At 41.8% G+C, this 13731-nt stretch overlaps 1 protein-coding gene and 1 pseudogene across 3 annotated transcripts in view; one reads left to right on the top strand and one right to left on the bottom strand.

Annotated features, from left to right (window-relative positions):
- Nucleotides 1-13731, bottom strand: part of SLC22A15 (solute carrier family 22 member 15) — an 88173-nt gene that overhangs the window by 74159 nt on the left and 283 nt on the right. For all 3 annotated transcript variants that reach the window (XM_068540574.1, XM_068540576.1, XM_068540575.1), the window contains exon 2: nucleotides 1073-1285. In XM_068540574.1, the coding sequence (XP_068396675.1) occupies nucleotides 1073-1285 (213 nt within the window). The remainder of the gene's footprint in view (nucleotides 1-1072; nucleotides 1286-13731) is intronic.
- LOC137761717 (KH domain-containing, RNA-binding, signal transduction-associated protein 3 pseudogene) lies at nucleotides 9883-13057 on the top strand (annotated as a pseudogene).

The raw sequence follows: 13731 nt of genomic DNA, 5'->3' as shown, positions 1-13731 counted from the left end.
TGGACTGAATGTCAATATAATGACATAGTATGAGTGTGTTTCATGTTTGGTAATTGCAATCATTGTTGCTTTTGTTATGGTCATCCATGTACAATGCTTGGTGTCAGTCTATTTATGTCTCTTGTAAAAATAAAATACAGTGTGTGTGTGTGTGTGTGTGTGAAAAAAAAAAAAAGGGTTTCATCTTCAAGAAGTTCATGGAAAAGACTCTGACAAGTACAGGTTTCTGGTAACTGACTGTACTGCTGAACTGAATGAATAAGCATTTTCAGAACTCTAATGAAAAACTGATGAACTCAAAAAAGTGCTAACAAAAGATCAAGATGAAAAAAAAAATTTAATTACATGGGACTGAGTGAACTGATGAGGATGAGTATAATTTTTGTGACTTTCTGTCTGAATTAAAAAAAAAAAAATCCCACAAGGACTCAGAGGCAAAGAATATACAAATCAATTTTCACTGCAAAGTAAAGGAGCTGTTACAGTGGAGGATTACTGGACTGAATGTCAATATTATGACATAGTATGAGTGTGTTTCAGGTTTGGTAGTTGCAATCATGGTTGCTTTTGTTGTGGTCATCCATGTACAATGCTTGGTGTCAGTCTATTTATCTCTTGTAAAAATAAAGTACAGTGTGTGTGTGTGTGTGTGAAAAAAAAAAAAAAAAAAAGAGTAGCCCCCACTTGAGGCAACTAGGGAAGGCCCACGTGCAGCAACGAAAACCCATCGCAGCCAAAATTCAATGAATAAATAAATTAATTAATTAAAAAAGAAAAAGAAAAAGACATGAAAGTTCTAATTCACTTTTTAAAAGGATACGCTGATCAAAATGGGGCTCTTCTGGAGTTTATGTCTTACTTCATCTATAACTAGTTTGGTAGGACTCATGCTTCTCCCATTTGCAGTAAGAAGGAAGGACAATGTATTTCCATAGGATATTCTCCTTTAACTCTCAAATTTACTAGAAAGTGATTGGAAGGTGAGCTGAAATTTAAATCAACAAGACCAAACAATGGCTCCAGGGGGATCATTCAGTGGTCAGAGGGGCCTGTCCCCTGCTCCTGCCGTTACCTCGGAGGCGATGGAGGTGAAGGTGCTGCTGAAGTGCACGTGCTTGTGCATCTCGCTGCCGTTGGCCGTCAGGAGCCAGGCCCCGAGCGCCTGGTCCTCACCAGCCGACCGGTTGCTGTGGCTCTGGTTCGGCAGGAGCTCCGCCAGGTCCCAGTGGTACGACGGTGTGGCCCCGACCAGCGCAATGAGGATGGCCTCCGTGGCCACGTAGAGCTGAAAAGAGGAAACACAATTAGTAAGCTCACAAACCTTGAAAGAGCAGGTCTCGCTTTTATGTCTGTAGGAGCTACGGAAACGAGATGCTTCAGAAACAAAGGAGAAAACAGAAGGAAGCTTCCTGATCTACGACTAACGGAGCCATCAGCAATCCCATCTGTAAAGCACCTTCTACTTCCTCCGAGGGTTTTCTTCTACATTTGAGATACATCTGATGCTGAGGACACGGCACATAAATGGTTCCACAGTGGCAGGGAGTGGGGGAGGGGGTGATATTACTGGCTCTGATTTAGAAGACTAACATTCCAGCTCTTTTCTCCTGACCACTACACCTCAGTTCAGATAAGCAATCACCAGGGCCCAGGAGTCTCTTGGTCTTGAATTCACGATCTAAACAAGAAAACAAGTTGTGGCATAGTTAAATGTTTCCAAAAATAGTATGTGTTTGTATACACACACACACACACACACACACACACACAAACACACGGGGAGGACAGATGCTCTATTAAATCAGGGAAGCATTATATGCACTTGAGTAGGTACTAAAGTATAGTATACAACTTATAAGATGTAAACAATTCAAAATCCCAGGAATAGGTACTCACTTTATAACCTTTAGCTGTAGTTAATCGTTGTTTAATCTAAACATAGTTTCCCTCTAAAGTAAAAATTATTTCATTCATTCATTCAAGGAATATTTATTGAGCACATACAACATTTGTCACTGACTGTTTTGGGCTTTCTGGAGATTCACAATTGGGTTTATAAGCTGTTGAGCCCTGTGCAGCGTTTTAATGCTATAGTTCCATTTATATAACTCTCCTTGGATGATTGTTTCAAACTTAAAATTTATTAGGAAAACACGGAAATAGTCTGTTCCATACTGAGACAATCTTATTTGAAGCAATCGCTATTTTAAAAAAAATTTTTAATTAAAAAAAATTATCACTATTAACTTAGAACTTAATGTCTTAAAATAGCTTTAAACAGAGTAAGTGTTTAAAAAACACAAAGCATGTGATTTCGGTACAGCATATAGTAACACCCCCACTGGATGGACGAGTTGACTGCGGCATGAAAGGATGGAGACCTGCCCACAGCATTATCTCCACTGTCAGGGAACTCCCAGCTCCTTCCACACCCTTCTGGAGGGGCATATTCAGCTGTTAAGGGGATAAGCTAAAGCGCCAAAAGCAGAGTAATTTATCACAAGTAGATGATGGAATTACTGACAAGGAAAGAGGAAAGAAGTCATGACATTGTGTGTGTCATAACAGAGAGCTAATGTAAAACCCAAGATGTGATTTTTCCCCTCTCTGCCAAGGCTGCAAGGCTGTAAGGCAGCCCCAATCTATTGTGAGTCGGATGACTGTGAGCCTCTGGAGATGCACAAAGCTGCCACAGGTCAGTCTGCATGGGTGATTTACTGTAAAACGCAAAGGAAAGAAAACACGTTTCTCGGTTTATATTGCTTCCTGGCCCCTATTTGCATACTATTAAGGAAGTTTTCAGGACAGGAGGCAATCAGCTTACAAAAATGAAAACCTTAATAATTACAAGAACAGACAGATTACACATTTAGCTATAATTACAAAGCCACTTGCACCCATTTTAGTAACTGCCCTTCCTGATTACAACCTGCTGAAATTTAATTCATGGGTAAAGAACTGAAAAAAAAAAAAAAATGGGGAAAAGGGAACTCAGGAGATGACGCAAAACACATGTTCCAGTAAACACACAGCCTTCAATCTGGCAAAGCTAACTAGTTATATTTTTTTCTCTAAGCATGCTCTTTTCTGCTTTTGTTCATACCATTCACTTCACCTAGAAAGCACTTTCTCCTGCTGTGAATGTCTGAACCTTTCCCATCCTCCAAGATGTAACTCAGATGCCCCCTCCTCCATGCCACCTCCTACCACCTTGCCTTCCCTCCAACCCCTCCAGAAGCCCTCTCCTGCTTCTCCTCACCTCCAAAAGTTCCATTCAGACCTTCCTTAGAACCCATATCATTTTCTTCACTGCACTATATGTATCTGCTTGTCTTATTTTTTCTATTGAAATATACTCTCTCTGAGGGTAGGATCTGTGTCTGATTCACCTTTAGGCTCCCAAAGCAAATAACTCAGGGCCTAGATAGATGATATCACACATTCAACAAGTCCATGGATGAATGAATGACCATAACGGAATACTAATAATAACAGCAAACACTTCTCTAATGCTAACTATATGCCAGGTACCATTCTAAGTGCTTGGTGAAAATATATTAATGCATCTTATTTTTATCTGTATTATTCTAGGATAAGCAATGTTCTGTGTAAAACAGGAAATGCTCCAAAGGGTCCTCTAATCTGAGGTGTATTTCATTGTGGAGGCTACCATTCTTGGAAGAAACTACAATGTGCAGAAAAAAAGTTAAAAAACGAAGAGGTGGTGCTGATATATACCCTTATTTATAACGCAGGGAGCAGTGAAACCTAGCTAATCAGTATTATCTGTATTAATCAGTATTATCCTTAGCAATCAGTAGGTTGAATAAGCACTTTCCTCCTTTCTCACTTTCTCTGCTCTCTTCCTACCCCCACAATGTTTCCATTACCCACCCCATGTGCACACACACACACACACACACACACACACACACACCCCCAGGGACCTCACAGAATACACAGGGCCATGGCTTTGTGTCAACAGAGGGGTCGGAAACATGCAGCTCTTCCTTGCAGTGCCAGCCTCCATAACATGGTGTCAGCCTTTCTGTCTTTGACACAAATGGCCATGCCTGGTTTTGCTAAAGGTAAAAGAGAGAGTAGGCAGGCATCTATGACACATGCTAACTATGAAAGGTGAAAGGGACATCATGAGGATTAGGGAAAAGAGGAGATGCTTAAACTCTGCATACAGATTACTGTTAGGTACTTTACACCAGAGCCACATACATGGGTCACATGGTCCTATGAAGTCAAAGATGGTTTAGCCCTTAGCTAGTCAAGGGGATGCACCACCTATACAAGGCATATGGGGCGGTTTTCCTCGGTTTGCCTTCTTTGTCTGCGACAATGTCACAGAGCTCTCATCTTGCTTCTTCCCCCAGGGTACAAACACTCTCCCACTCTTCCCTCTGCTGTGACTCTGTGCACCCATTCACTACGTAGCCTTGTCTAGAGAATTGCACCCATCAGCAGATGGGTCTTAAAGCCACAATGAGAAACCACCATCCATTCTCCTTCGGAGTGGGACCAACAACATCTCAAATAAATCATTATCTTCTCTAGTGCTACCTCCAGGGAAGGAGAACGAGTGCCACAGATGGCGGGACTGTTTTTTCCCCTTCAATGTAATTATAATTAGAAAAGTGACTAAGATGCACTGGGGGATTGAAATTTTTAAAGTTTCAAAAGTGAATGCTTTAAAAGTAATTTTATACTAACAGCATTATGAGCCTTTATAATACTCAGGAAACCAAAAATGTCTCCCATAAATTATCTCATCACAATATCTTGTGCTGTGAAGTCATGGTAAATATGATGTTTATGTTGTAAGTGGGAAAGATGAGCCACGGAGTGATTAAGTTCAAGGGTACGTAAAACACTAATGGCAAAGCCAGGATGAGACTGGGAGCCACCTAACTTTGGGGCCAGAGCTTTTTTCAGAGAAAAAGTTGCGGGGAGGGATCAAAGATGATTCTATTGTTGTCATCACTGTTAGTATTTTATGCACTTAGAACTCAGTTATCTAATTGACTCAATCAAAAGCATTACACGAGTATGACCACATCACGAAGGCAGCACCGAATGCCCAGGGCCCAGCACAAAGTGGGTATTCAATAAGTATCTGTGGAGTGACTTACTGATACTATTTCTTGTGTATAAAAAATTTAATTACGCCCTGAATAACAGATGTCTCTAAGTCCCATTTCTTCCCTGACTCTAATTTATCCACATGATGCCACCAGATCCGTCTCCCTGAGACATTCTTCGTGAAACTCCTCTGGTCAAAACATACTAATGGATAAATGATAGCTGTCCTAGCATCCAGATCTCCACCACATGACCCGATGCCTACCTTATCTGCATCCAGGCTTTCTGTACTAGCCTGTCCAGTTCCCCAAACAGGACTTTTCATTGTGTGCTGTGAAAAGCATATGGGATCTGTACACCTGAGTCTGAATTTCAGCTCTAGTAAACTTCCAGCAATTCAAAACCTTTCTAAACTTCATGTTTTCTTCCAGTAAGACTGGACACTGGTAGTACATCTTTATCTAGTTCATTCATATCTAACTAACCTAATCTGAAGGTCAAAGGGATATTTCTTTAGCCAACATCACACAGTAAATCGCACAGCACCACCCAAATAGCATCTATCAGCGCCTCCCAACTTTAACTTGCAGAGTGTGACTCTGCAGGCCGGGATGAGACCTGAGATCCTGCTTTTCTAACAAGCTCTGGTGAGGTCAAGGCTGATGGTCTGGGCCACACTTTGTGTAACAAGGGTCTAGGTTATTCCCTCTTCTATACTTTCTCCAATGTTATGTTTTTCCACCTGAAACGGCCTACCCACTTCTCTCTTAACCCAACCTTCAAAGTTCAGCTCAAGCTCAACCCTCTTTCTGAAGTTTCAACAAACCACTCTGGACCATGCTGATGTCTCTTTCTTAATGTCTAAAGCATTCAGTGGCTGTATTCTTTACTGGGGAAGTATTACTTTGTACCATTATTTAACAGTATAGATATAAATTTTTCTCTTCTAATGATTTGCCATCTCCCGAAGAAAAGAAAACCCTAATTTCTACTTCTATATCCTTTCAAGAAACCCAACACACTACTGTGTACATAATAGGCTATAATGTATTTGGTTAACTAATTCCTTGCATAATGGTGCGGCAAAGAAAATGAGGATGGATTAAAAACCAGTAATTATGGGAACTAATCTTGGTTCCAACCACTAATTAAGACCTTGGACACATTATTTGACCTGCATCAGTTTCTCTCTCAATCTCCCAAATAAAATGGGAATGTCACCACCTGACCACCTTCCTTCTGTTATTTCAGTTTAATTTTTAAAAAATTTTAGTGAGTACCAACACTTTGCAACACAGTGTATTCTGAGCCTCAGGTGATAACAATGATGGATAAGAAACAGTTGTTTCCTTCTTAGGCACATACATTCAAGTGAGGACAACAAATATGTCCAGAGCTATAAATACAAGGCAGATTTGGACAAATGCTCTATTAGCCAGAGTAGAAATGAAGTTAATGAGAGAACAAAGAAAGCAGATGTGAATTCCAACTCGGGGAATAAGGAAAAGGTTGCAAATGTGACACCTGAGCTGGGCAGTGAAAGACTGCTAGGGGTTTAGTCAAAACAAAAATCAGGGAAGGAATTCTTAGGCCAAAGAAAGTCTGATCAGAGTCATGAGAGTAAAGAACCTATTTTTAGTGTTCTTTGAAGAAGTATTACTGGACAGGCTCAGCTTTCCCCAAACTTCAGTCACGTGAGTACCCCCTGCAAGAGTGTTACGTGCCCATTTGTTTTCTATTATTTACTTAATGGTCTGCTTTTAAATTGACTCAAATTTTTTAACTTAAGTAAATTTACAGGGGAATAAAATTGTATATCAATACAAATATAACCAGCCAGATGGAACTATAAAAATACAATGTTCTGGGGCTTCCCTGGTGGCTCAGTGGTTAGGAATCCGCCTGCCAATGCAGGGGACATGGGTTCGAGCCCTGGTCCGGTAAGATCCCACATGCTGCGGAGCAACTAAGCCCGTGAGCCACAGCTACTGAGCCTGCGCTCTAGAGCCCGTGAGCCACAACTACTGAGCCTGTGCTCTAGAGCCCGCGAGCCACAACTACTGAGCCCATGTGCCACAACTACTGAAGCCCACGCTCACCTGGAGCCTGTGCTCTGCAACAAGAAAAGCCACTGCAGTGAGAAGCCCGCGCACCGCAAGGAAGAGTAGCCCCCGCTCACCGTAACTAGAGAAAGCCCGCACGCAGCAATGAAGACCCAATGCAGCCAAAAATAAATAAATTAAATAAATAAATTTTAAAAAAATACAATGTTCTTCTACAGCACTAAGTGTTAGCTGGCACATTTTTATTTAAGGTGGGGCACAAGAGAGATTTTCGGGCAGGTTTTGGGGCCAGTGATTTTGTGCCTCACATCCACCGTCATGTTTCTGCTGCCTCACCTTGTCGCTGCAACACAGCAGCTGGACCTGCTACTGATCTACACTCCCCTGGATCCTCCTTTGGCTGCTCTGACCCCTGGGCCAAGTGTGTGTTTAGTTCCATGATGAAACAGATGTGCTTCATCAAGGTTGCAGGCAGTGAGAATGACACAGATTCCAGTCAATTCTGATGTGTTCCAGACTGCCTTCCCTGCAGACTTCAAGCTCCAACATCAGACACAGAGACAACAGCCTTACAGGGACTGCCGAACTAGCTCCCACAATTATATATGGTCAAATCCTCATAATAAATTATTCACTGATTACATATATGATCACGTACGTATATACAGATACAGATACACGTATATATACAAACACATACATCTCCAGCCTAGAAGTTCTGCCTCCTGTTTCTCTGGTTGAACTATGCGGACATAACCTTAAACAAACATGGCAAAATATCAGCATTTGTTAAACCTGGAAGTAGGTACATGTGTGTTTGTGATATTATTCTATGTATTTCATTTGAAATGTTTAATAACTTTAAAAAGTTTTAAAAGAAAATGAATAGTAAGTACAATAAAAACATAATAATGTTATTCAAGTCTAACTAGGTAATGTTTTCCACCAAAGTCTGAACTTTCCTTAATTCTGGTTCATTCCCTTTGTTAAAACAGAAATATTTGCAAATGTTTTGAGAAATACTAGCACCAAATGAGACTTTCTTCTTAGATAAACAAAAGGATTAAAGAAGAATTGAAAAGGGAATAACCCTCTCACTTTATGAGTTAATGTTATTTAATAACATTTCCATAGACCACCTAAATCTACCACACGGGCCACTCCTTGGGAGGTCAGAGAATGCAGAAAGATAGAAGATCAGAAATAACTGATACAGAGTAATATGGAATCAAGAACAAAGTGAGAGGATATCCCTGGGAAGAGGGTAGAGATGTATCTTCCTCCTTGATCTACAAGAATCCGCCTGCCAGTGCGGGGGACACGGGTTCAATCCCTGGTCTGGGAAGATCCCACATGCCGCGGAGCAACTAAGCCCGTGTGCCACAACTACTGAGCCTGTGCTCTAGAGCCCGTGAGCCACAACTACTGAGCCTGTGTGCTGCAACTGCTGAAGCCCATGTGCCTAGAGCCCGTGCTCCACAACAAGAGAAGCCACTGCAATGAGAAGCCCGTGCACAGCAATGAAGAGTAGCCCCCGCTCGCCGCAACTAGAGAAAGCCCACGCACAGCAACGAAGACCCAACACAGCCAAAAATAAATAATAAATAAATAAATTTATTTTAAAAAAAAAGAGCGATTCATCCATGTGGCTGTGTGTAGACCTAGTTTGTTCATTTTAACTGTTATATTCTATAAAATTTATGTCAGATTTTAATTATCTAGTCCTTTTTTTTTAAGATTTTTTTTTGATGTGGACCATTTTTAAAGTCTTTATTGAATTTGTCACAACATTGCTTCCATTTTATGTTTTGGTTTTTTGGCAGAGAGGCACGTGGGATCTTAGCTCCCTGACCAGGGATCGAACCCGCACCCCCTGCATTGGAAGGCAAAGTCTTAACCACCTGACCACCAGGAAAGTCCCCAGTCCCTTTCTGAGAGTCATTTAGGTGGTTACTAATTTTTGTCATTACAAACAGTGCTGCAATAAACATCCTATACATATCTGCTTATGCACATGTTCAAGCGATATTGTCGTACATATACCTAGGAGTCCAATGCTGGTTGTAATTTTACTAGACACTGCCGAATTGTTCTGTAAATGGGGTACTTTCTACTCATTTTCATCACACTTGTACTGTTAGACTATTTAATGTTTGCTATTCTAATAAGTGTGAAATGATATTTCATAGTCATTTTAATATGCCTGTCCCAGATGACCACTGAAGGTAAACATCTTCTCATGTGTCGACTATTATTGTTCCCTCTTCTGCAAAATACCTGTCCAGTCATTCCACTTTCTAAAACACCGTGAAAAGATATTTATTGCGTCGATGATATGAATGCACTGGTAGTTCGAGGATCTGAAAAGTAAGGTTGGGGTTATTAAGAGTTTACATAAAAATAATGCATTCCGAAACACCAGAGTACTGCAGCTCAAGCTGAGGTTCACAGCACCATCACAATTCTGTGGGTGAAACGAATGTTTATTACAGGTTACATGTTCCTGTTGGTTAATGGATGTTTTAAATTCTGTGCAAATTATACCACAGCATATGATTCATGATCCTGAGGAAAACGAAGGAGCCGGAGTCTCTGACTTAGAACAAAGGAGTAGGGTCCATTTCCACTTTATGTCTAAACGGATCAAGAAACAAAGAATTGTACTCAAACCTTCCTCCAAACAGTCTGGCAAATAAGCACACACTAACAGAAACACAAAATAGTGATAATGGCGTCAACTTTGAATCACGATCGGAAAATAGAAATGGTAAAAAAGTAAATAGAATTATTCATATTTAAATACCACAAATAACTCTTGCCCAAAGGAGGGCATGTATATTTGAGTGGGTAAGAATTTTTCTAACTGCAAAATTATAAATCTTATTGCTTGTTCATAGGACAACCAGTTTTACAGAAGGCGATTTTTCTCCTCTAGCTTTCTGCTTAGGTACTGTAAAACCAAGTATCACTATTATCAGGTCACTTGTATCTTATCATGTTGATGAGAAATCTACAAAATCTGCATTTATTCTGTACGTATCTGAAAGTTGACCACTATGGAGATTCCAAAGGTTGTGTTTGCAAGGCAAGTGAAGGTAGGTCTCCTAGGCAAAGGAAACAATACTGAGACGTTTGAGGAGCTACCTGATGATATCTATAATCCAGGAAAACAGTTAACCTAAAGACCTTTAGAGTTGGCTTGTAATGTGGTTTTGTCCTCTTAGTTTGAACTTGGATGTGTTTGAAGTAAAGGGAGTTAATATCATTTAAAAAATAATAATGATCCTAGAAGGAAGAAAACAAAAGAATCTGTAAGGTTTCCATCTCTGTCCCTCTAGTTTTGTGTTTCTCAGCTGGAGTTGGTCATCACCAAACCACAGATGCAGATAATGCTTCCGCTGAGGCAGCCCCCTCTCCCTGGTGGTCCCTCTCCCTGGCAGTCCCATCTACAATGTGCAGGACTCCCCCTCTCTCGCAGGGCAGCTATACCATTGGTCTGTACACTCACTGGGCACTGGTAGACAAGTGCTTTGGTTTTAAAAAGCAAACATCAAGCTCCTTCCAGTCAAGCCAACCAACTCTGAAAAAGGCTTCTTACTTTTTCCTGTTAGAGGAAGCAGCCTCCAGAAGAATGATGAAAGCATCGTGTTACAACTGTGTGATGGGACCCTCTAGTACTCGCACTCTGCAGGCCAGCTCCCCTAGTCTAAATCATCTCCAACAACAGACTTGATAGAGCAGCCTTTGGGGAACTACACTCTCATATCCAGGAGAGCTTTGGGTGACCACAGGACCATTTGGATTATGTATCTCAATGGGGTAGTTGAGTCCTCACAAACAGGTAGCAGCTGTGAAGAATTCACTTCTGCTTGGACCTGGGCATCTACTCTTTTGGGGTCCGCACCTCCTCAGCCCATACCTACAAGATAAAGTCAGTCACTCATCCCCAACACTCTAAGAGCTAGTTCTTCTATGGTGAATACTGACCACACATCAGGCAGGGTTCAGTGAACAGTCATGGTCATGGGCTTAGACCTCTTTGGTACCAAACTCTAACCAACTGGGTCAACCGTAACAAAAAGTAAATGATGGAAATTTAACAGGTCCTGAACCCAGAACGGTGGCCTTTTTAGTGCCACACTCCACTCAAGACAAACTTATTCAAGGTCAGTGGATACCTGACTAGGCAGGTGAGAACATAATGATACAGGAGATAGAGTGTAGGTGAGATTACTCAGAGAGGGAGTTATGTTCCTGAAGTTCTTGGTTAGAATAGGAAAAGAATTTTCTCAAAGAGAAAATATTATAAATGAACGTCAGACATCATGGTCACAATTCTATTCTCTCTGCATTAAATACTCTTTTGTGATTTAGCACAAATACTTTTCCCCCACAGGAAAGTGCATTTAAAGCTAAAACACACTTAAAGGAACCTCAGAATATTGCATATTTGTGAACTGAGAACTTGTTTTGCTAGAGAAAGAACTGACTTCATCTGTCAGTGCATCATTTAAATGGTTCTTCTGGCTGGTTATGAAATCAACTGAACTTTCAAACATTTTAATGGAAAAGAGAATTGCTTAGTCAACCCTCACCTCCAACCCTCCCAGTCTTCCTGTTGAGCAGTTGATTTATGCAAGGTTTAAGCAACTGGCGGACTGGTGCTTATACCCATGACCATCCTGTCCTTCCCTCAGAATAACTATCATCACACATTAATTGTAATTATTTAACTGCCTGCCTGCTTCATCCCACCCCCACAAGAATGCAAACTTCACAGGAAAGGGGCTTTGATTTATCTGACATTATAGCCCCTGATAAGCACATAGTAGGCACTCATTAAATATACGTTGAATGAAGGAATAAGTTAAATGGCCGACTGGTAGATACTAATAAAGGATCTGTGAATGAAATGCCTTTAGAATAAAAGAAGTAATTGACGTCAAATGGGCCATTTAAGCTGGCAAAGGAGGAGGAACTTGCGTGGCAAAGTGTATTTGTAGTGACCTTGAGCATATGGAACCTACATTTTTAGGCTGGGACAGAAAGTTTTAATTCCTGTAAAAACAGTTCCCTAAGTTCAACTTTGTGGGAAAACTTTTGGGGCCACGTGGCAATTCTCTGAAGCGTTTACAAGAAGAAACCTTGACAAAAATGTCCATCCTTGGAAAAGGCTCCATGAGAGACAAGGCAAAAGAAGAAGAGTTGAGGAAAAGTGGAGAAGCAAAGTACTTCCACTTCAATGATGATCTCCATGTTCTGACTGAAGTGTTTGCCCCCCTCAGCAGAAGCCTATGCCTGGATGGGACATGCTCTGGAGGAAATCAAAAAGTTCCCCATTCCTGACTATAATGATGAAATCAGGCAAGCACAGCTCCAGGAATTAACGTATTTGAATGGTGGTCCAGAAAATGCAGATGTACCAGTTGTTACCTTGCGTACAAGAGGGGTACCAACCCCAGCAATAACCAGGGGAAGGGGAGGAGTCACAGCCCAGCCAGTGGGAGTCGGGGTACTGCGAGGGACACCGACTTCCAGGGGAGTCCTTTCCACCCAAGGGCCAGTGAGTCAGGGAAGAGGACTTCTCACTCCCAGAGCAAGAGGAGTCCCCCCCAACTGGGTACAGACCTCCACCACCGCCCCCAACACAAGAGACCTATGGAGATTATGACTATGAAGATGGATATGGCACTGCCTATGATGAACAGAGTTATGATTCCTATGATAACAGCTATAGCGCCCCAGCCCAAAGTGGTGCTGATTACTATGATTATGGACACCGATTCAGTGAAGAGACGTATGATTCCTAAGGGCCAGAGGAGTGGACTAACTCAAGACACAAGGCACCCTCGGCGAGGATGGCAAAGGGCGTCTACAGAGACCAGCCATACAGCAGATACTGACTGTACTGTCTGATGTTGTGACATAGCCAGTCTCCATCAGTCCTGTATACTGTTCAAAGTAATTGTTTTCTATGAACAATCCCTTTTTAAATAAATCAAAATGCTTAAAATCTGGAGAAAAAAAAAAAAAGCAGTCTCTGAGAATTCTGTACAATGAAGAAATGATTCCATTTTACACCACACGTTGTAGATGGCACTATGGACTTCAAAAAGTCTCAACCCAAGGGGACTCTGGGCAGAATGACCCAGCAGAACTTAAACCAGAAAGAAATAAACCCTATGCATTCAAAGCCCCTGGATAGGAAGCCCCCTCAAATCCAAGAAAAGATGGTAAGTAGATACCAGAGCTGAAGGAGGCCGCTCTAAATCAGCCCTTTTGTCAGCGGGTGATCAGGGCCCTCTCTGTGTTCCAGATTCCAAAGTGACAGCGCCACAGGTTAAAAATTCCCTTCCTATTCACGGCGTATTCCAGGTAACAACTGGATTTTTCATCTCTTACTAACCAGCTCGCTGGCTTAAGTACCCCCTACGCAGTCCTTCCCCACTCGAGGTGAGAGGAGCATGGCGCCGAAGGGACGAGGATCCGAGGCTTGGTTTGACAGGCCGACCGGCGACCTTGGCTTTCCGGGGCCCAGGCCAACGCGCGGCGCCTAGCCCAGCGCCGCCCTCGCGCG

The sequence above is a fragment of the Eschrichtius robustus genome, chromosome 3 (assembly GCF_028021215.1).
Source record: "Eschrichtius robustus isolate mEscRob2 chromosome 3, mEscRob2.pri, whole genome shotgun sequence".
Taxonomy (NCBI): Eukaryota; Metazoa; Chordata; class Mammalia; order Artiodactyla; family Eschrichtiidae; genus Eschrichtius; species Eschrichtius robustus.
The sequence above is the reverse complement of the archived record's forward strand: the minus strand, read 5'-3'. Positions and strand labels throughout refer to the sequence as shown.